Source organism: Notolepis coatsorum (genome assembly GCF_963971535.1).
Source record: "Notolepis coatsorum genome assembly, chromosome: 14".
Classification (NCBI taxonomy): Eukaryota; Metazoa; Chordata; class Actinopteri; order Aulopiformes; family Paralepididae; genus Notolepis; species Notolepis coatsorum.
The window spans coordinates 40,366,332-40,391,504 of NC_140178.1; the positions used below are offsets into that span (position 1 = coordinate 40,366,332).

The 25,173-nt window shown below is 40.2% G+C and overlaps 1 protein-coding gene across 1 annotated transcript in view; it reads left to right on the forward strand.

Annotated features, from left to right (window-relative positions):
- clcn7 (chloride channel 7) overlaps positions 1-24,503 on the forward strand; it is an 84,155-nt gene extending 59,652 nt beyond the window's left edge. Inside the window, exons 18-26 of the mRNA XM_084329087.1 lie at positions 5,597-5,603; positions 8,778-8,829; positions 10,833-10,960; positions 12,073-12,158; positions 12,331-12,463; positions 12,848-12,913; positions 15,452-15,628; positions 16,651-16,731; positions 21,655-24,503. Of these exons, the coding sequence (XP_084185213.1) occupies positions 5,597-5,603; positions 8,778-8,829; positions 10,833-10,960; positions 12,073-12,158; positions 12,331-12,463; positions 12,848-12,913; positions 15,452-15,628; positions 16,651-16,731; positions 21,655-21,741 (817 nt within the window). The 3' untranslated portion in view covers positions 21,742-24,503. The remainder of the gene's footprint in view (positions 1-5,596; positions 5,604-8,777; positions 8,830-10,832; positions 10,961-12,072; positions 12,159-12,330; positions 12,464-12,847; positions 12,914-15,451; positions 15,629-16,650; positions 16,732-21,654) is intronic.
- The last annotated feature ends 670 nt before the right edge of the window (positions 24,504-25,173 follow it).

A 25,173-nucleotide genomic window follows, 5' to 3' on the forward strand; every position in this document is an offset into this window, starting at 1 on the left:
GAGAGAGAGAGAGAGAGAGACGAGAGAGAGAGAGAGAGAGAGAGAGAGAGAGAGAGAGGGCCTCCCTTCCTCCCCTCTCCCGTGTGCCGCGCAGCAGGTCCCCGACCCCCCCCCCCCCCCCCCCCCCCCCCCCAAAGTGCTCCCTCTCTCTCCCTCCAGAGCGCACGCAGAGGCGTCGGGACTCGGGCCCCACTCCGCCTCACTGCATGAGGAAGTGGCTTCCACTCGCTGTCTAGGTAGAATGGGGGCGGGCATTAGCTCCAACCACAGAGCCAATCGCATCACTGTGCGCTACCCAGCGGCCGTATGACGTATATCAGCCGTTCAAATCAAAATGGCCTGATTTACTGGAGGAGGAAAGGGGCTGAGCTGAATCAGAGCAATCCGCCAATATGGTATTTAGACACTAAAACACATTGATACGAACTCCTATTACTATAATACAATGCTAGAGACTGAAAAATTACATTTATAGTACATGTCACCTTTAACACTTTGATCGCCATGGTTAAATTCATAATTTACCATCCCTCGCCATCTCTATTTGTCTATGGAGAAGTTCCCCTTCTTTGCAGGGCTATAACTTTTTAAATTGTATTGCTAAATTGACATTATTATGGCCCATTCAATGTCCTATATCTATTGTTCAGGGTGTAGCAACGTTATACTTTTTCATTCACATATTCATACTAAAATACGGTCTAAAGTATAAGTATGTTTTTATCGTTTTCTGCAGCTTTCTCCAGAACTTGATTTATAGCCCTAAATGCATTATATTGATGATCAAATACAGTTTGGTAGGAATCTGTGCGAGATAAAAAATTTCAACTGGATGTGCTTCTAGGAGTTACTACGTATGATCTGATGTTGACCGGATCGGCGGGGGGTCGTTTATAATTCCGTGGGCAACGTTATATCATTCATCTAGTGTGGGTGATATGATCATCAGAGCAGTTAGTAAAGAACACGTTGGAAAATAACGCTGGATCTTACCGTATCTTCCTCGCGCCGTTGGGCGATGAGCGTGGAGCAGAGATATTCATATTATGGGATGTAGAAATACCCGATCCATTTCCAGGTTGTATAATAGTATATACGTCCAAATCATGTTGTTTGTCGAGTTATTTGCAACCGATCGACATCCATTGTGTCAAGATGGAGTCCTGCTAATGATAGCGAGTGCCCGGACGAAATATGAGTGAGCACCACTTCATCCACATGACTTCCTGTTGGGCGATCTGCTGATCGGCCACCAGATGGCGCTCTTGAACTGTTAGAGAGTTGAGTGGAGCTCAGCAGTATATCTCAGGTCCCCGGGGGAGAAATATGATTTCGATCACAGATTTTTGAAATATTGATATCAAAGACGTGTTACGGCGTCTTCGGCAGAATGAGCATGGCGGGGAATGGCGAGTTACGGCGTTTCCGGCGATTAAAGTGTTAACGTTAATTTATTTTTTTATTATTTAGATTCTAATCGATTCTAACATTTTCAAATCGATGCAGTTGAATTGTCACATTAGGATCGATGCATCGTTACACCCCTAATTACTAGGGCTGGGAGAAATAATTGAGTCATGTTAAAATAGGCCTTTTTCCACAGCGGCCATTTTGACATGTCATCGCAGGGTAAACACAGGTGTAATTAATCATATGAACTATGGTTCTGTAAACTGTTCTGTATGGAACTATGGTTCCATTCCATTCCATGGGTCAGGGCCCTGGTATTGTGCATGCTGTCTCACTGGAATGGCTGTGACACGTAAATGGAACGGGGCCATAATTCATAAATCATCCCTCAGCGTAAAACTTCTAGATATTGAATAATGAATAGAGACGGAAGCATCATGCAGGTCCCCAATGGTTTGATTACTATTTCCAATTTCGTGTCAAGGAAAATATATTGTTTCATGTGTATCACTATATCAAAGCAGGGTAGCCGGACCAGCACTCACAGGTTCAATGTTTTTTAATGGCAGCCTGAATAAAAAGCAGACATGTTTCGGACAATGTCCTTCTTCAGTGGTATGGCTAGCACTGGAAATACATTCAAGGTGATGGTTAAATACACCTGGCAGGTAATTGGCACGGCAGGAAATGACATCACAACACAGGTGTGCCTGTGCAATATGACCAAATGAATGACTTATCAAAATAGAGTCCAATCATAATTTATTCATATATATAGATATATCTATATCTAACACCAATCTATATTATAAACAATACAATACAAAACAAAACAAAATTACCAGAAACTTGATAACATATAACATGCCCATTAATTTATTATTGAGCCACTTTACGTAATTATTTTAATTAATTAGTTTCAAATTATCCATTGGGCATCTTTGTGAAGCATGCCTCTAGTTTGGCAACAAACAACAACTTTAATCAGACCAGAAATAACAATGTAGGAGTAAGGAGGTTAAAGGAAATCGGTTAACACGTTCTCTTCATTCATTCCTCTAGGTTCGATGCAATTGAACAGGTGGATATAATAACATTCACGTTGCAACAGCAGCTTGTGTCTGTCTCCACCTCGTGCTGGCCTGAGTACTAACTCTAGTCCCATATATTTGAGATCGTTGACGGTATGTTTACACTTAGAGAAATGTCGAGCTACCGACGACTTGACATCTGAATTTCTCACAGCACATTTGTGTTCACTTATTCTTGATTTAAAGGCTCTCGTTGTTTTGCCCACATAAGAAAAATTACAAGGACATTTTAACAAATACACCAGATTGGACGAATTACACGTAATCCGTCCTTTGACTGGGATATTTTCCCCCGTTTTTGGATGTGCGAAAAATCATACCCTGGCACTGTACACAGGATTGGCAGGGAAAATTCCCATCTGGGATATTGGACATAAAATGATAAGGTTTCTTTAAGGGCAAATCAGTTTTGACTAGGAGATTAGATAAATTCGCTTGTCTCTTGTAAAAATAGTTAGGCGAATGCTGAAACGCTGTCCCTATAAGAGGGTCGGACTGCAGAATATGCCAATGTTTATTGACAATACTCCGTGTGTCTCTCGTAATAGGGCTGTAAGTAGACACAAAAGATACTTTGTCAGGTTTATCTTCTTTCTTTCTGGGGGTAAACAACGTGGCCCTATCGATATGCTTGGTTTTATTCAAGGCTTTGAGTGTCAAATCGGCACTGTATCCTCTCTCGTGGAAACTGCCACGGAGCACCTTTGCTTGTGCAATAAATGTATCGTCAGTATCACATATTCTCTTATAGCGAAGTATTTGGCTATAAGGAAGACTGTTCTTCAAGGCTGGGGTGTGATAACTAGAATAATGCAAGAACGAGTTACGGTCTGTCTCCTTTTTAAAAACCTCTGTGTGTAATGAGATGCCATCAAGGGCTTTCTTGATCAGAACATCGAGGAAGGGTAAATTATGCATATCAAACTTTAATGTAAACTTTATCGTTCTTCTACAGGAGTTCAGGTACTCAAGGAAGGCAAAAAGCTCAGATGATGAACCAGACCAAATAAAAAACAGATCGTCAATATAGCGCATATAAGATTTGACACATTTCTCAAACGGGTTATTATTAAAGATATGATCTACTTCATATTTGGACATATAAAGATTGGCTAGGTTCACAGCGGCTGGAGAGCCCATGCTGAGGCCTCTGTTTTGCAAATAGTATTTTTCTTGGAATCTAAAATAATAATAAAAAATAATCTTAATATGCGCAAAGATGGGCTTTGTGACTGGTCTCACATAACTTAAGGACATCATTTTGTACCAGTCTGTAGAAAGTTTCAACTGAGGGAGGATTGAGATGGGGAGTTAACAGGCTACGGGGTTTAAATACTTTTCTTTTAGAGGTGTCAGAGGGTTTGATAAGAGAACTCAATATGCTAATGAAAATGTGTTGATAAGTGATGATGTTGATGCTGATGCTAGGCCTGAGACAGAGCCAGACACCTCTAAAAGAAAAGTATTTAAACCCCGTAGCCTGTTTACTCCCCATCTCAATCCTCCCTCAGTTGAAACTTTCTGCAGACTGGTACAAAATGATGTCCTTAAGTTATGTGAGACCAGTCACAAAGCCCATCTTTATCCAAATTTACTTGAATCAGAGTCTGCAGCACTTAAGGAGCTCATGAAGAAAGATGATTTAATTTTTAGAAAAGCTGACAAGGGTTCTGGTATCGTGCTCCAAAATAAGAGCTTGTATGTATCTGAGATAAACAGACAATTGAAAGAGATTGAGGTATATACCCTTCTAAATTCAGACCCTGTGTTTAGATTTTCTACGGAAATCAAAACGGTCCTTAAAAGCCTGAGATTGTCGGAGGCAATTACAGAAAATTAATTTAAGTTTATGTTCGTAGAGTACCCGGTTACTCCTATTATTTACACTTGACCTAAAATCCATAAGGATCTGATTAACCCTCCTGGTAGACCTATTGTTTCCGGTATTGGCTCTGCCACAGAAAAAATCTCTGTTCATTGATGCGCATATTAAGGATTTGGCCTCTTCTCAGCGTGGTTACTTGAAGGACACTACTACTTTTTTGAACAGGCTATCGTCCTGCAACATTAGTCCTACAGACTTACTAGTTACCATAGATGTAGTCAGTCTTTACCCCAGCATTCCACATGCTGATGCGCTAGACGCGCTGAGTTTTTATTTAAACTCGAGGGAAGTATTACTCCCCCCTACAGAAGCGCTGGTTAGTTTAACCGATCTAGTTCTAACCAGAAATTATTTTAGATTCCAAGATAAATACTATTTGCAAAACAGAGGCCTCAGCATGGGCTCTCCAGCCGCTGTGAACCTAGCCAATCTTTATATGTCCAAATATGAAGTAGATCATATCTTTAATAATAACCCGTTTGAGAAATGTGTCAAATCTTATATGCGCTATATTGACGATCTGTTTTTTATTTGGTCTGGTTCATCATCTGAGCTTTTTGCCTTCCTTGAGTACCTGAACTCCTGTAGAAAAACGATAAAGTTTACATTAAAGTTTGATATGCATAATTTACCCTTCCTCGATGTTCTGATCAAGAAAGCCCTTGATGGCATCTCATTACACACAGAGGTTTTTTAAAAAGGAGACAGACCGTAACTCCTTCTTGCATTATTCTAGTTATCACACCCCAGCCTTGAAGAACAGTCTTCCTTATAGCCAAATACTTCGCTATAAGAGAATATGTGATACTGACAATACATTTATTGCACAAGCAAAGGTGCTCCGTGGCAGTTTCCACGAGAGAGGATACAGTGCCGATTTGACACTCAAAGCCTTGATAAAACCAAGCATATCGATAGGGCCACGTTGTTTACCCCCAGAAAGAAAGAAGATAAACCTGACAAAGTATCTTTTGTGTCTACTTACAGCCCTATTACGAGAGACACACGGAGTATTGTCAATAAACATTGGCATATTCTGCAGTCCGACCCTCTCATAGGGACAGCGTTTCAGCATTCGCCTAACTATTTTTACAAGAGACAAGCGAATTTATCTAATCTCCTAGTCAAAACTGATTTGCCCTTAAAGAAACCTTCTCATTTTATGTCCAATATCCCAGATGGGAATTTTCCCTGCCAATCCTGTGTACAGTGCCAGGGTATGATTAAAGATAATTTTTTCGCACATCCAAAAACGGGGAAAGATATCCCAGTCAAAGGACGGATTACGTGTAATTCGTCCAATCTGGTGTATTTGTTAAAATGTCCTTGTAATTTTTCTTATGTGGGCAAAACAACGAGAGCCTTTAAATCAAGAATAAGTGAACACAAATGTGCTGTGAGAAATTCAGATGTCAAGTCGTCGGTAGCTCGACATTTCTCTAAGTGTAAACATACCGTCAACGATCTCAAATATATGGGACTAGAGTTAGTACTCAGGCCAGCACGAGGTGGAGACAGACACAAGCTGCTGTTGCAACGTGAATGTTATTATATCCACCTGTTCAATTGCATCGAACCTAGAGGAATGAATGAAGAGAACGTGTTAACCTGTTTCCTTTAACCTCCTTACTCCTACATTGTTATTTCTGGTCTGATTAAAGTTGTTGTTTGTTGCCAAACTAGAGACATGCTTCACAAAGATGCCCAATGGATAATTTGAAACTAATTAATTAATTACGTAAAGTGGCTCAATCAGCCCTATAAATTAATGGGCATGTTATATGTTATCAAGTTTCTGGTAATTTTGTTTTGTTTTGTTTTGTATTGTATTGTTTATAACAGTGGTTCTCAACTGGTCTAGCCTCGAGACCCAACATTTTCCTTAGTCATTAAGTCGCGACCCAAAATTTTGAACCACTATGATTTATGTAAAAAAATAAATATTTGCAGTAATACGCAATCTTTCAAAACATGAAATAAACACAAAAAAGTGCAACAAAAGTGCAACTATTGCTAAAAACCCAATGAAATAAAAGAATAATACATAATATATGCTTCTTAGCAGATTTCTTAGCTTAACATAACAGACCTCAGTTTGGGGGAACTAATGGGATAACTGGGGTTGCAACAAAAGTGCAACTAGGGCTAAAAACCCAATGAAATTAAATAATAATAATAAATAATTATGCTTCTTAGCAGACTTCTTAGCTTAACATAACAGACCTAAGTTTGGGGGAACTAATGGGATAACTGGGATTGCAATAAAAGTGCAACTAGGGCTAAAAACCCAATGAAATAAAATAATAATAAATAAAATGCTTCTTAGCAGATTTCTTAGCTTAACATAACAGACCTACGTTTGGGGGAACTAATGGGATAACTGGGGTTGCAACAAAAGTGCAACTAGGGCTAAAAACCCAATGAAATTAAATAATAATAATAAATAATTATGCTTCTTAGCAGACTTCTTAGCTTAACATAACAGACCTAAGTTTGGGGGAACTAATGGGATAACTGGGATTGCAATAAAAGTGCAACTAGGGCTAAAAACCCAATGAAATAAAATAATAATAAATAAAATGCTTCTTAGCAGATTTCTTAGCTTAACATAACAGACCTAAGTTTGGGGGAACTAATGGGATAACTGGGGTTGCAACAAAAGTGCAACTAAGGGCTAAAAACACAATGAAATAAAATAATAATAATAAATAATATATCCTTCTTAGCAGACTTCTTAGCTTAACATGCAGGGAACTAATGGAATAACTGGGGATGATGTTTGCTCCTGACAAGTCTCAAAGTCTGGGGTGATGGTAGACAAAGCAACTCTGAGGTCATGCTCAATGTCCAATCTGTTCCTCCGCTTTGTCTTCAGCTGGACCAGAGCTGAGAAGCCACTTTCACAAAGATAGGTAGTGAAAAAAAGTCAATTTTTATTATTATTTTTTTTTTATATACACACACATCCGCGACCCACTCAAAATGGCCCCGCGACCCACTTTTGGGTCGCGACCCACCAGTTGAGAAACACTGGTTTATAATATAGATTGGTGTTAGATATAGATATATCTATATATATATGTATAAATTATGATTGGACTCTATTTTGATAAGTCATTCATTTGGTCATATTGCACAGGCACACCTGTGTTGTGATGTCATTTCCTGCCGTGCCAATTACCTGCCAGGTGTATTTAACCATAGATATCTATGTATTTAATCATCACCTTGAATGTATTTCCAGTGCTAGCCATACCACTGAAGAAGGACATTGTCCGAAACATGTCTGCTTTTTATTCAGGCTGCCATTAAAAAACATTGAACCTGTGAGTGCTGGTCCGGCTACCCTGCTTTGATATACTGAACTTTATGGGATTACAGCACCCAGTGTGAGAACTTGTGAGCGCGGTCTAACTTGACTATATTCATGTGTATCACACCTTGGTCGGAGGCGTGTCGCTGTGTACGAATGTCCGGTCTATATACCGTAAACATTAATTAAGTTGATCTCACTCCGAGAGACAGCCCCTTCTCAATCTAGCACCAGAGAGAGATAATAAATATACTATATATATTCCCGAATATCAATAAAGGAATATCAATAAAGGAACATCTTATCTTATCTTATATATATTATTTTATATGTATGCTGGTTATAGTATGTTGATCTTAAAGTATTTAATTTTTTTTGAATAAATATGACTTATACTAAATATATGTCTCCCGTTGTATTGGTTTGCCCTCTTGTGGACATAATGTGCAATACTAGATGTTCGAATGGTTTGAAGTGAACCTACCGGTATGTGTTTTTTTAGAAGGAATAGTCTAATGTAATTTTTGGCATTTTAGTGTGGTATCGGGACCATTCCCAATTTCCATTTTGAAATGATGACATTTTAGGGATTGGTTTTGGTTAATGGTTATGCATTTTGTGATAAGATTAAAGTTGGAGGAATGAATGTTCACCAATGGAATCCCATCACTAGTGTAATACAGATATGTGTGCGTGCATGCGTGTTTGGGTGGGATCTAGATTTTGCAGACTTTCCTGCATCAGATCATTATATTATATCAGCATTATGTTGTGTGATGTTGATGAGTATGTGAGTTCCTTTTCGAAGCATAATACTGGTGTGTTTCAGTTGTATACTAGTGTTAGTGGCCAAATCATCTCAGCACTGTAATCTCAACATAATCACTGCCTGCCCTCAATAAATACACATAAACACACAGTCGTATGCATATGATGCACGCACACACACACACACACACACACACACACACACACACACACACACACACACACGCAATCCACAAAGATTAGCACTTATCCACAACAACTCGATTGTTCAGTGTTTGACTATTGTTGACATTCATGTGTGTTTGATCAGATCTGGGCTGACCCTGGTAAATATGCCTTGATCGGAGCTGCAGCCCAGCTAGGTGAGTATTGCAATGCTCCATCCCCTTTTAATGTCAACATTTCTATTCGCCACATGTTTCTAGGCAACAAGGACACTGCTAGCTTGCTGCTTTTGTAATTCCACTTCCAATGCACATAACACAGTATCTAGAAAGGGATATATTATCTTTCCAGTTCCATCAATTGAGTACCTCAGGCGAAGGTCTTTTCTGAGGAACAATGTTTTCAAACTTAATTTTTAAGGTAAGATATTCCTTTATTGATCTCCTTGGGGAAATTCGGTATCATAGCAGCATGGGGCAGGGTGAGGCGAGGTACAGGTAGTAGAAGAAATACACTAACAGGTACAGGTCACAGAATTATAGTACAGTGGAGAAGTAAAAATTTAAATAGAATAAAAAGGCAGTGTAAACAATATACAATATAATTAACTCTGGACATGCGCATATGGGCAACAAGGTGCGAGATGAGGGTATGTAGGTGCCCTCTCAGTTATATTTGCCCTACAATAAATATAGTTACAATATATTATCTAATAATCTAAATCGAATCTAATATATAATCTAATAAAACGAAATGCTAGAATTCTAAATGCTAAATATATGCAGTATATAATCTAATAATCCAATAGTCTAAATCTAATCTAATATATAATCTAAAAATGGTTAAATGCTAAATATATGCAATATATAATCTAATAATCCAATAGTCTAAATCTAATCTAATATATAAATCTATATTTTCTTGTGTTCACTCATAGACCGTCAAGGTTGAGTAGTTTCTGGTGATCTATCATATCCACAGTCCAAGTGATTTAGATTAACTTCACAACTGCAAATACATGGGCTGTCCAAAAATATTTCAAAGCGGATTTACATGATTCAAGAGTAAGCTAAGCAGGTTATGCCCATATAGATGTATTATTTATTCATTAACACTTTCAGTGCCGGCCATTAACATGGTAAAGCATGGTTAAATGCCACCACCCACTTCAATGATAGCGTTGTGAACATATAATCTCTGTCTTAAATTATGGCTATGTGTCTAATCTGCCCGTTGTTTATCAATGACTTGTTTGCAGTCAACATTGTCGAAACGGATTGTTTTTTAATCGCTTCATTTCCGTTTTATAGCATTTTTAAAAGCCCTCGTTTTCAAGGAAAATATAAAGATTCCGTGATAAAAGGCATTTACTGGAATATTCTGGCATACACAAACACGTTGTAATTTTTCGGCCTATTTATGAATCATTTTCAAATAAACGCTAGATTATCGATAGTATATGTGTACTTATGCACGCTATAGAAGCGGGCTGAAATCTCATTTCCTCATCAGCGATCACAGCCACACACACACACACGCATGCATAGGGCAAACGCTGATATATAGGTGAAAATAGCTCTGATTATCCTAAGACTGGTAAAATAAATTCCTTACCTCAGATCAGATGTTATCCAAAAAGATTATTCCAATTCCTGATCGCCATTCCAAATATCGATCACGCTTATTGATTACAGTGTTGGGTACTGTAAATACATAATCCATGCGTTTTCCGGGCCGGCGAGCACAATGGATTCTTCAGTTGGCCTTGACGGAAAAGTAAAAGTAATGGGGTGCAGTACCACAGGGAGAGACAATAGGGGGCGGTATCTTCCCAATTGAGCTCAGAGAGAGTCTGCAACACTAACCTGAGGCTCGATTGATGAAATATGAATTCAAATCGCCAATAAAAAAAAATACGACAAACAAACGCTATATAGCGTTGGCGGGCACTCAAAGGTCGGCATGAACTAACGACAAAACTCGTCGCTGGCATCCAAAGTGTTACGGGAATATCCACACTAGCTAGCATCTTTGCCACATAGCTCAGTAACTGAAAACAGAACTATGATGGTGAAAGTGGGTGGGGGCAGAATAAGCCGAATGGATAATGGTGATTGTTATTGTTATAATGGCTTCATTCATCATAGCTAATGCTATGATACTAAAAACGGTAACTGTAATACTGTCTTCCACCCTGTAGGGGGCATTGTCAGGATGACGCTCAGTTTAACAGTCATCATGGTGGAGGCCACAGGAAACGTTACTTACGGTCTTCCCATCATGCTTGTCCTGATGACTGCCAAGATAGTAGGGGACTACTTTGTTGAGGTGAGTATGTGAACACAGATGCAGACAGACGGATGGACCTGACCTACAAGATAGATAGACCCCCCCCTCCTTCCATATGTCTCCTCCATATGTCTCCACAGTAATACATGTGTCCAGAGGTGTGCCCCAGGGTTCAATCCTTTGTCCAATAACCTGGGTCAAAATGTTCCAAATTCTAATTTCCACTTCTATGCTGATGATGACACAGTAATTTACTGTTGTGCACCCACTCTCAGCCAAGCTTATGCATATTTACATATCTGCATATCTGCTTTTAACATTGTTCAGTCACAGTTATAGATTTGTAAGGTGGTTTTGAATTCCAGTTTTCAAATTCCAAGAATACTTTGGATACTACTAAGGATTATAACTGGAGATTGAAGTTTTATTTATTTTAAATGTTACTTGTCCTTTCGGACAACTAAGTTATGTATTTTTTTTTGTGTAGGTTTTTATTGATCTTTTTGCTACCGGGCAGTCCGGTAGAGAGAGAGAGGAGGAATGGGTGATAGACCGGGGAAGACATTCGGCAAAGATCGCCGGGTCCGGGAGTTGAACCCGGGTCGGCCGTGTTGCACCGTAGTGCTGTATGCGGTGTGCCACTCAGGCGCCCGTTTTATTTATTTGAAACCTCACAATGAAACACTTGTGAAGAAGCTAAAACTAGGATTTTATTTTAGGAACAAGGCCTGTTTTTCTATTGAATCTAGGAAGAACTTCTGCATTTTTACCTTTGCTAGATTATGGCGATTTTCTTCATTCTATATGTGCATCTGCCCAGTGTTTACGTATGTTAGCTACTGTATCATAGTGCACTGAGGTTTGTCACTGGCTGTAACGCTCTCACACATACCATATACACCCAGGCTAATTGGCCTTCTTCTCACATTTATTTATAAGTCCATTCTCAGTATGCTCCCCTCCTATCTGTGCCCTGCACACTTGACTTTGAATGTATTTTTATGCTACAAACAACTTTCATGTACGTTTGATGACATTATGCTGCGGTCTTGGCCAGGTCTCTTGAAAAAGAGATTCTTAATCTCAATGATAATGACCTGGTTAAATAAATTAAAAATAACAATACTCCTCTGTCTCTCATTGTGCTCCAGGGCCTGTATGATATCCACATCAAGCTGCAGAGTGTGCCCTTCCTGCACTGGGAGGCTCCTGCTACTTCTCACTGGCTAACGGCAAGGTAGGACTTATCCTGATTGGATAATTGCCAAAGTTCAGTCATAGCATAAATAGGCAGAGGAACAGGAAGGAATTATTCTATCTAATGTGTGTATCTCTTTCTCTTTTTTCTCTCTCTCTCCCCCTCTCTCCTCTTTCTCTCTCTCTCCTCTCTCTTTTATCCCTCCACACAGAGAGGTGATGAGTTCTCCAGTCACCTGTTTTAGCAGGATAGAGAAAGTGGGAACCATTGTAGACGTCCTTAGCAACACGTCCACCAATCACAATGGCTTCCCTGTCGTCATTCAAGTCGCCCCTAGTGACGAGGTATGACAGCGCTTCTTACTTAAGATTTGATTGGTCAGCTTTAACTTTGGCTTATCTGTTGGTCTTTCTCTGAGTTGTAGTAAAACCTCTGAGAAAAGCACTTCTGCTGGAGATCATTTGTCGGGCCCTGTGGTCATATAATGTCCTCTATATTAGAAAAGGTTTCAATTCATGAAGCTCAGACTCTAATAAATGTGTCCCATTTGGTCAACCAAACATTGTCCAATCTCCTCACTGCTTCTCTCCTCTCCTCTCTGCACTTCTCCTCTCCACTCACCCTTCCTTTCCTCTCTACTACCCTCTTCTCCTCCCTCACTCCTCTCTTATCTCTTCTCCTCTCTACTCCTCTTGTCTCTTCCTCTCCTCCCTATTCCTCTCCTTCAGCCATCTTCTGGTAAGCTGTGTGGTGTCATCCTCCGGTCTCAGCTAATCGTTCTGCTCAAACACAAGGTAAGATTGTGCTTTCCATTCTTTCTCTGTAGATGTGTGTGTATATGTTTATGTGTGTCAGAACAAGTGTGTGTCTGTGTATATTAGGGCTGTCTTAAATACTTCGAAGCTTCATTCGATGGGCATTTATTTTAATTTTTGAATATGAAAATTTAATTAGAATATATATTTAAAAAAAATTATTAGAATTTTTTGCGTGCAAAATCAACTCTGCCTCTCTTTGTTAACTACAACAACTACAAGCAATGCCGTTTGTTATTTAAGATGAGGTCGGACTCGGCACTGACACATTTGTGTTCATTGTGCTGCTTTTATAAAGCCTCAAATGACGGCTTACAATATTTCATGAAAGTGTTTCGTTTGTCTAAGATTTAAAAAGGTTTAAACTTTACAGCACTGACAAAGTTGAACAAAGTGCTGTACAAGTCCCACAACATAATTTTTTTTGTTTAAAAAAATATATATATACGGTATATATTTATTATTATAATTTTTTTTTATCTCGAAGCTTCGAATTTAAATCGAATCTCAGCCCGAAGCTTCGAATTCCAAAAAAAAATTCGAAGGTCAGCCCTTGTGTATATAATATGTATGTGTGTCAGAACAAGTGTGTGTGTGTGTATATGTATTTGTGTGTCAGAACAAGTGTGTTCACAGTTAAATGGGATTGTCAAGGGGATTTTTATTAAAAGTTGGCGTCACTATCTATATAATATCAGCGTGCAAAATATTGCGATATATTGCTGTATATGTTTTTCTCCCCCACCCCTATCAGTAAGGTTATTTAACAATATCCCACACATATATTTCACAACATACCGACACTGACGACATGTGAGCAGCCCACTATACTTTCTTTGACTGTGCCAGACCAAAACATCTACTTTTCAAATCGTAGACGGGTTAATAAAAGACACCACTTTCCTCATTTCAGTGTCTCTTCCCTCCTTTACTCCTCTCTCCCACTGTGCTCTGTTGTCATGTCTTCTGTTAATGTTCCATGATGTATTTCTGAGCCACTTGCATTGGCAGTGTCTGCACCCGTCATCTGGACTAGAGACATGACCATGATCACGTTTGTTATGCACCCGAGTCTCCTGAACATGTAGAGATGAACCCAGAGTCGATCGGACCTTCCTACGCTGAGCTATATGGTAATTTTCGCGCACCTACCGCATAATACCTCCGCAACAATGAGGCATTCATCTGTAGGGGGTAGGTGCGCGAAAGTTACCATATAGCTCAGCGTAGGAAGGTCCGATCGACTCTGGGTTCATCTCTACATGTTCAGGAGACTCGGGTGCATAAAAACGTGATCATGGTCATGTCTCTAGTACCCCCACAACCCAACGTACGAGCAAATCTATGAAGGGGAGCAAGATGTGGCAGGAGACTTATTTTGTAAAAACTCTTTTTGTTAACCACTAATAAGCTACAAAACCAAACTATCATATCAAAACACAATCTAGGGATCTATAGGAATAATAAAAAAAAAAAAAAAATCACATATAGAATTTGCCAATTGGTACCAAAAAAGTGTTTGGCCCAAGGACTAGAAGAGCTAACGTCACGGTGACCAAATGCGTCCACATTTTTATAGGATTCTATCACATTTTCATAACAATAGCGAATATTACTTACCCTGCGCCGTTTTCATTGAGGTTTCTTACAAATTAACAATGCTTTATGTTGTCCTTTATATGCCGATTATCATTAAAATCTTAAATTGTACCATATGTCCCCCTTTAGACAACATATGTAACGCTACCAGCGCACTTTTGTTAAGATAATTAGTTTACCATTCGCGGTCGCTATACTGAGGTCGCATTAATAGTTTACCGCTGTTCAGATCACGTCGAAGAATAGACTCATCCCTGTGACCTGTGCTAAGGGTCTTGGGAAATGTATTGTTGTAGTTTTCAACATTGTCACCTTTTAATTTTAAACCAATGCTGCCATCTACTGACAACAGAAAGTGTTGTCTATCGTCACCTTGAGAGGCACTTCCGTAAACACCGTCGCCCAAAAGACATTCTAGAGATTCCCACTTTTTACTGGGAATGGGGCGTGGCCGTATTTGGTCCCAGACAATTAGAGTGGCTGCGATTGGTCTACGTTCCGTTACAGTATTGATTGTACCCACAGGCTCTGACAAGTGCCTGTTGTATCATGCACTCTTACTCTCATACACCTACACACATCCAGGCATACACTCACCAGTACATATTACTCAGACATCTGAAGGACCGCAATGGAAATAAGCTGTAAGCTTTCTTGCGTTTTTATCCTTTTGATAATGGTGGGCCTCTATATGTATATTTGTATATATGTTCATTATCAATAAAGATCTATCTCTATCTCTATCTCTAGTCCTTGTATCAAGAGCCCAGTCAATCAACTAGAGAATGAAAACACGTCTCCATTCTTATTTAATTATTCTTGGTGGTGGGGCCACCCACTTGTTAACGTCTGGATCACTGATTTGGCCTTTTAATAAAGTCAAGTGTAAAGATCCTCATTCCCGTTCCGCTGCATCAGGTGTTCGTGGAGTTGGCCCGGTCCAGACTGACCCAACGGAAGTTGCAGCTGAAGGACTTCAGGGACGCCTACCCCCGCTTCCCCCCCATCCAGAGTATACACGTGTCCCAGGACGAGAGGGAGTGTATGATGGACCTCAGAGAGTTCATGAACCCCACGCCGTATACCGTGCCACAGGTACATATAATACACATACATTATACATGAACCCCACGCCTTATACCGTACCATAGGTACATATAATACACATACATTATACATGAACCCCACGCCTTATACCGTACCACAGGTACATATAATACACGTACATTATACGTGAACCCCACGCCTTATACCGTACCACAGGTACATATAATGCATACATTATACATGAACCCCACGCCTTATACCGTGCCACAGGTACATATAATACACATACATTATACATGAACCCCACGCCTTATACCGTACCACAGGTACATATAATACATACATTATACATGAACCCCACGCCTTATACCGTGCCACAGGTACATATAATACACATACATTATACATGAACCCCACGCCTTATACCGTACCACAGGTACATATAATACATACATTATACATGAATCCCACGCCTTATACCGTGCCACAGGTACATATAATACACATACATTATACATGAACCCCACGCCTTATACCGTACCACAGGTACATACAGTATAATACCTACATTATACATGAACCCCACGCCTTATACTGTACCACAGGTACATATAATACACACAAATACACATGAACCACATGCATTATACCGTACCACAGGTACATATAATACATACATTATACATGAACCCCACGCCTTATACCGTACCACAGGTACATATAATACACATGCATTATACATGAACCCCACGCCTTATACTGTACCACAGGTACATATAATACACACAAATACACATGAACCACATGCATTATACTGTGCCATAGGTACACATAATGCACACACAATCATACTGTATGAACAGTACACATATATGAATAAATCTCATGTCGTCATAACGTACCACGGGTACACAGATAAACCTCACAGGTAAGCATACCCACTCCATAAGTATACATATACATAGTGGCACAGACACAGTAGTAATGGTACAGACATACAGTATAATCACATACCACCACTATAGGTACAAAGCAATTTGGTCTGACCTCATGTCTGTGTGGGTCTTCAGGAGACGTCTCTTCCTCGTGTCTTCAAGTTGTTCAGAGCGCTGGGACTCAGACACCTGGTCGTGGTGGACGAGGAGAACAGGGTAAGACTGCATGTGTCAGCGTGGCTCCTCACTTGTTGGCCAAGCTGCAATGCCGGAAGTCATCATAGTTTTCACCTAAAAAGTAGTTTTAGGTGTTTATGTTTACCTAACCCTTAACTCATTCAACGCCAGCCACGAGAAAAGTCTGGTTAACTCGCCAACTGTTCAGCGCCAATCACGAGAAAACTCTGGTTTTAATCGTTATTTCTTTTATTAGCTATATCCATTAGGGATGTCCCGATCGCATTTTTTTGCTCCCGATCATGTGATTTTGAGTATCTGTCGATACCGATCTTTCCCGATCCGATCTTTCACATTAGTAACCAATTTGACGCATTTTTGTCAGAAACTGGCGAAGCGAGACAAGCCCCTCTCAATAGCCCCAGTCGAGTGCGGCGGCTCGCATTACATTCACCATACGAGAAATATTTAAAGTTTCAATCTGTTTGCACATTTAGTATACATTCACAGTGTTCGACTTACGTAATGATTTGCTCCATTTTGGTCTGAAACGCAGACGAATAATCCTCACAAAGCGAGTGTTGAAGTTATCCAGGTGAACGTTCTTCATTCAAGCGAGGCATTCAATACAGCTGTTTTGGCAGAGCACCAGCCGTCCCCCATTCCTTTGCTCACTCTAGTCACATAACGTTGAACGCACGCGGAACGTCCGCCTTGCAAACATGGCTATTGGACTGGCTTCGGTTTCAATTTTAGAATGCTTCCAAACGTCTGACATTTTGTCTAGCTGCTCAGGTGTTACGAGTTATCAGGTGGACATAACCTGCCGGTGTTTCAGGAGCTTTCGGGAGCGGACACGTTGTGAGCTTGTAGGTCTGATATTTTCGGCACGCGTCACTGTCGTGCAACGGTGTAAATAAAAGGAAATACGTTTGTTTTGGCAAGTTCTTCTGCTCTGTGACAATAAATAAATGAATGATGATATGCAATTTAAAACCAAAACTAAGGGCTCAGTATGAGTTTAAGACGTGAACATGATCATGTTTGTTGAATAAAAGAAAACTTTTATAAAAAAAAATTCACTCCAGATTTAAAAAAAAAAAAGTTTCCCCCGACCCCGATCCTCTGAAAATCACGATCGGATCGGGACATGCCTAATATCCATTTATTTTCATCCATCCAGCCTGATGTTATCATTGGGAATGGGTCTGAGCTCGCAAAAGGGCAAATTGATTGATTTTTATTGTGGATTAGAGACATCATCCAAGGGATAAAAATATGATAAAATGCAAGCACTTATTTCCATCATGGTCCCTGGTATTAAAAAACAGGACATATATCAACATAAAACAACATCATAAAACATTAATATACAATATGCATATACAGTTGCAGATAAAAGAATAAATAAATATGCTACCCTCTCTTTCCTATGCCGATAGCCATGATCGTACATGTTTTTTGAAGCCAGTTAACCTGGGGGCCTGTTTAATGCTGCTGGGCAGGCTGTTCCACAGAACTGCAGCTGAGTAAAGGAAGGTCTGCTGGCCGTACGAAATGAGTTTAAATCTAAATGGAACTATGTTTGTGTCTCTACCTCTGGTTTCATGGCTATGGTTGTTTTTTTACATATTGAAAGTAATTTTGAAGGTAGCTTGGCACCTCCCCTTTATAAATTCTATATACTAGGCATAGCTTTATCATTGATACTCTTTTGTCCACCCTGAGCCACCCCAGGCTGTTGAAGTGGGGCTGGTCTAAGTGAGTACGAGTGGGGAGCTGCAGGACTATCCTGACTAGCTTGTTCTGGGCAGTTTGAAGTCTAGTTCTCAAGTTGCTGGGGGCACTGTCATACCATGACAAAATAGCATAGTAAAAATGACACTGAACCAGTGCCCCTGCAAGTGCTCTAAGAGCTTTCCTGTCCAGGTATTTTGAGTTTCTAGCTAGGAATTTTATTCTGTTGTTGACCTTGGCTATTACCTTTTTCACCATGCTTTCCCCTGAGAGTGTGTTTTCTAAAGTACACCCTAGATACACCACTGATTTGGTACTGGTGACCACTCAGCTACCCAACTGTATCTTGAATTTGATTTTATTTTATTGATGGATTAAAAACACACAACAAGGATCCAAAGGATAACATGAGAGAGTAAAACCCTTATTTCCGTCATGGTCCCAGGGCTGTTAGGCCACAACAAAAAAACACGACAATAACACAACACTCATACATTTAAAACATTATAAGACTAACCTATCGCTAAAATTGTATACCCCACAATAACTAAAAACTGATTGGAAACCCATTCAAACTATAGGGGGCTATTCTTCTATTCTGTCCATGAGCCACTTCCTGACGCTTCTCTTGAAGCTGTGGAGGCTCAAGCTCTGCTTGATGGGGATAGGCAGCTTGTTCCAATCCTGGGCTCCAGAGAAAGTAAGGGAGCATTGGCCCAGTTTCGATCGGAAAGAAGCAGGCTTCAGGTTTGCTATGCTTGCTCTAGTTCTGTGGTTGTGGGATTCGTTGACCGGGGTGAAGTAGTTTTGGAGGTATCTAGGGGACCTTTGGTTTATAATATTGTGCACTATGTTCAGTCTGAGCTGGGTAACTCTGGCCTCTATAGGAAGCCAGTTTAGCTCCTGGAAGTGACTCCTCCCTATGTGGGTGCGAGGGCCAAGACCCATTACCACCCTTACTAGCTTATTTTGGGAAACCTGAAGCTTCTTTTTTATGTTCACTGTCAGGCCCTCGAACCACGATACGCTACGGTTTTCTGAAAGCCACTGACTGGCATTCCCTAACTCCATGCTAAGTCTGCTTTCAATATCCATTTTGCTTTTATTTGACACCATGAGAGCCGAATCATCCACGTAGAGCAGGAGATCACATGAGCAGGCTGACTGCATATAATTTATATAAAGGAGGAAGAACAAGGGCCCCAGCACACTTCCCTGAGGGACCCCGCAGTCCACCGTCCTCAGATCTGAAAGGACCCCTCCCACCTCTACACGTTGTTCCCTTCCCCTCAAGTATGAGCTGGCCCAGTTTGTGGCCATATCATTAAAACCTATCGCTGTTAACTTCCAGCAGGTATTGCACTCTATTAGAAATGGTGTAGTTTCTTTTCAGGGCCGATCTGAGCCGTGTGGGTGGGGTTTAAATACTCAGACGAGGCAGGCCTTTACAACGATGGCATGGTACACTAACCCCGCCCGCCCGTTCATGTGTAACGCTCTGTAATGTGGGACGGACCTCCACGAGCAGTATTTTGAATGGCGATCAGATAATTGTATTCTTTCTTTTGCATTACATCAGAGACAAGGTAAGAACACTATATATAAAATCTTGCGTTGATCTGATATTCTTTCTACCGCGATCAAAGCTATCTGTGTGTGTCTGTGGCTGTGTGCCGTTGAGTGGGAGGAGGTGGCGGAGCCATTTCATTCTTGCATGAGGAAGGATTATAATGATGATCTAGCGTTGATTTCAGGAAGATTCGATAATCAGGCGGAAAATTACAACGAGTTTAGTGTATTCCACTAAAGGGCTATTATCGCATCTTTTCCTGGGATTAGTAAGAATCACAAACTATATTCATATTCAAAACGGAAATGTACGGATGAAAAAACAATCCGTTTTGTACATGTTGACTGGAAGCAACTCACTGACAATCGACGGGTGTATTAGACCCATAGCTAAAATATAAGATATTTTAAGCACTCGCAAATCTCGCAGTCCCCCCCATTGATTAAAGCGATGGCGTACTAGTGCCCTCTGGCGCATTAAGCGATGGCGCAGAATGAGTTAACCTCAGTGGAGACCTCCCGCCCTAACCTAAAATAGAGATGAAAACTAATGTTTTTGTGATCATTGATCTTTGAAGATATGAGCTTTTTAAAATTGTATTTAATTTTTACTTTGCATCTTGGCCGTTTAGTGACAACCAGTATGTAAGCTTGTATGTGTATATGTGAAGAAATGGGATGATGATGATGATGGTCATGTTCTGACACCCAGAACAGGGCTTTTTGGCAACATTTTGGTCCAATGAAATTAATTGCATATGGAGTTGGACTCTATTTCATTCTTAAGTAAATACTTTAGCCAGTAACCAGAACCTTGTGAACCTTATTTTGGTGTGCGTTGCTCCTCCTGTACACAAGTTCAGAACACGGGTGGTCTGAAGTTTACTGACCACGTCGCCAGAGGGAGGGGGGATTAAAGTCCCGATCCCACAGCACCCTTGAGCAAGGCACTTAACCCCCAAATTATCCAGTGGAGCTGCTCGGTGGTCAACAGTGTCAGACTGTGGTTGTACTGGGCAGCTCCTAGTGGTCAACAGTGTCAGACTGTGGTTGTACTGGGCAGCTCCTAGTGGTCAACAGTGTCAGACTGTGGTTGTACTGGGTAGCTCCTAGTGGTCAAGTGTCAGACTGTAGTTGTACTGGGCAGCTCCTAGTGGTCAACAGTGTCAGACTGTAGTTGTACTGGGCACCTCCTAGTGGTCAACAGTGTCAGACTGTAGTTGTATTGGGCAGCTCCTAGTGGTCAACAGTGTCAGACTGTGGTTGTACTGGGCAGCACCTAGTGGTCAACAGTGTCAGACTGTAGTTGTATTGGGCAGCTCCTAGTGGTCAACAGTGTCAGACTGTGGTTGTACTGGGCAGCACCTAGTGGTCAACAGTGTCAGACTGTGGTTGTACTGGGCAGCACCTAGTGGTCAACAGTGTCAGACTGTAGTTGTACTGGGCAGCACCTAGTGGTGGCCAACAGTGTCATACTGTGGTTGTACTGGGCAGCTCCTAGTGGTCAACAGTGTCATACTGTGGTTGTACTGGGCAGCCCCCAGGTGTAAATGTGTGGAACTGCACGAGTGTGAAGCAGAGCGTTGCAGCAAAAGATGATCTTCCCATGATGAATAAAGTTGAAAAACATGTCCTGTTTGTTTTGAATGTCCACAGGTGGTTGGGCTGGTGACCAGGAAGGACTTGGCCAGATACCACCTGGGCAAACATGGTCTGGAAGAACTACAGCTGGCACAGACATAATAGACACACACACACGCATGATGGACCTCCATATTACGACACACATACATACACATGGATGATGGACTTCACTCGCATACGAAGACACACACTCACACACGCTTCCATGGACTATATTGGTCACCTGCTGCCTAGTTACCTTTTGACCCCCACTCCAGCTATGCAGTCCTCCAGGACAGGATGCCAAAACAGATGATTTCATGACATCATGATGACATCACATTCAGAGGACCATGTTATAAAACAAGTCGGCCTGGGTGGGAAAATAAATTATTTGAGAAAATAAATTATTTGGAAATAGTTATTTTTAATTTGCTACTTGATGGGTGTTTGAATTGACTTGGCAGACACAAAATATTGCCCATCAAGGTTTTTCTTTCTATATATGTATTTAGTTTAACCCATGTATTTATACTGGGAGTGTGCCAATCTTGAATATCTTTGGTTTTGAAATCCTAAGTATTTTCCTAGCATGTGAGTGAGTTATGACTGAATGGGTCAGACTCTGCCCTTATAGGAAACTTCTACTAGGGGGCCTTAAACATTCTTTGCTTGGGACCTCAATAAGAAATACATTTTCTTTTCCTCAAACCAAGGCTCATTAAAACATAACGGGGGCCCAACAGCATCAGTATGTGACCCATTTGGAACACATTTCTTTAAGAAACCAGGAATTAGACCAGCTCAGTTTGGTTTTGATTGGGTCAGAATCAGACCAGCTCAGTTCGGTTTTGATTGGATCAGACCAACTTGATCAATTGATTCATACTCAACTAGATTTACCTTTACGTTCTTAGTGTTTTGATGCTATTTTTGACTCAGTGGTATGAAAGCAGACTTCTTTGTCACCATCATGCTTTGAGAGGTATCCAGGGGTATCTTTACATAGGGTTCCATTGGTGATCTATGGTATGTCCAGGGGTATCTTTACATAGGGTTTCATTGGTGGCCTATGGTATGTGCAGAGGTATCCAGGGGTATCTTTACATAGGGTTCCATTGGTGATCTATGGTATGTGCAGAGGTATCCAGGGGTATCTTTACATAGGGTTTGTTTCTCCCTGTATTCTATTTAACATGAGGGTGGATGTGTGTTTAAAGAAAACCATGTAATGAGTGAGAATACTATTATTGTGAAAAGAACGACATGAGAACATTGGCTACATTTAGTTATTCAATGAAACTTGACCTTTGCCCCTTGTTTTTGTTTTCAATTTTTTCGAGCTTATTTAAAAAGGTCAGTGAACTGACAATTTTAGACAATATCAACAAAGTATTGTCAGTTAATTTTATTGTTCTAGGTTTGCACTATATAATGAAAGTTGTTATTTATTGTTTCTGTTGTAGCCATGCGTTATAAGATAATGGGGAAGGGTGGGTATGTTAAAGCTGCACTATGCAATTTAAGGAGAGGGTCATTTCTTATCTTATGTCATCATCTACCTGTACATCTGCAGTAAATAAACAGAAAATAGAGGCCTTGCACAGAATGTTTGTGTAGTTCGCTTTCTTCCAGTATGGCTGCCTGTAAGCATTGGTAACCACTTTCAAAAGAAAATGCCTATGTTCTGTATCTGAGTAGGTAAAACACTGGAAAAGCATGTTTACAAGATTCAGTAATAAGATACCAAGTTATAAAAATTTGTGTTGCTATATTTTTTATGGCAACCATTGTCTCTTCCACTCCCATGTACAAAGCAATGGTTGCTATGTTACAGGCAGCCATGTTGGAAGACAACATTCCGTGCAAGTCAACACGTCAACAACATTTCAGTTGGCTTTCTAGCTTCAAACAGTGTTCCAGGGACCAACTTTTCTTCCCTTGAGTACAATTAGCTTATTCAGTAATGAAAAGATATTATAGAATTGTCAGTTTGAAATTATGCTCCCAAAACTGCATAGTGCACCTTTAAGACAGTTTAAGGTGGGAAAATAGGTACAGTGGAATGGGGAAAGAGGTAAGAAACCTGACGAATGGTTCAAACGATGGTGTGATCTCTTTAAAGAAATCTCTCTTTCCCAAAACACAGTGAAGAACCTCTCTAAAGTAAAAATGCTGCTTCATAGCCAACAGTATTTTGAGAGTAGTGTTGTTGATGAAGGTTTTGAGTCATTTGCCTGCTGCTGTATTTGACTTGATTGTCCACAAGATGGAGTATGATGTTGTATTTTGCCTGAGCCACAAATGGCAGGACAGAGATTATTATCGCCACCAATTTATCATCAGCGCTATTCAGCATTTATACTCCAGTCAACGATTGGTACTCAGAATAACTAACTTTTTATTGTCCATAAAATGTTTGCACTTTTACATGCTACTGAAAGAAAAGAAAAATCCATGAATTGTCCCTGTTGAATGTAAACCATTGCCATGTTCCCAGGTTTTTATTAAATCAGGAAATGAACCTATAGGATAATTTGCATTGAAATGAACGCATTGTTATGGTGTGTTTAAATTGTAGCCTTTTATGACAGACCTGGTTTGAAGTTGTCATTGATTCACATTTATCTGATCAGGGATCATCTTCCTACCTGACCAAACATCTGATTTCGAAATCAACTTTGTAATTCTTTGAAAATATCATATTTCTTGTTGCAATATTTTCAACGTGTTTTCCCCCCCTCTGCACTTAAATAGTGTCATTTTTACACTTCACATCAAATCAACGTTTGTCTCCTTTTGTTTTTATTTGTGTTTCTTTTGTATAGTTCTAGATCTTAAAAGTATAGACTATGCTGTATTTTATAGCCACTCGATGAAACGTTTTGTGAACTAATAAAGTTATGTATTGCTAATACCACTTGTCTGTGTCAGGTTTGTCCATTGTAATTGCAAGTCACCTGCCAGAGGAGGACGCTTTGTCCTCTCCGGGGCGCTCTCTCACACAACTGTCTCAGTCACCACATTTAAAAGAATGGACTGAGTATTGCACAGGTATTTTATTACAGTGCAAGTCAACGTATAGAGGACCATTCCACATGCCACTGAAGGATGATTGAAACGTGCCATCTATAAATAGTCTATAGGGCAGGTAAACGTCTCTTTAAGGCAACACATGTACTACAAGTATCTTCACTATCTGTAGCATCAGTAAAATAGGCTTATCCATTTTAGTAAGGTTTATTTTTTTCTTCCATTGTATTTTTATTAACATTTTCAGAACTCCTTTCCAACAGCAACTTAAACTAAACTAAAGACAAAAGGAGAGAAAAAGGACAAACAGGCAGCTGCCTCAATTCTGTGGGGCATCCAGTATCTCCTTCAAACACTCCACAAATGGACTCCATATTTAGTTTTTTCCCAAACGTATCCGAGATCCCCGTGCTGTGAGTCTCAAGTTCTCAAGCTTATGGCTCTGCATCACCTCCCTTAGCCACTGAGTCCAGCTCTGTGGATGAGGAGACTTCTCTGTAAAGCAATGTAATGTAAAAA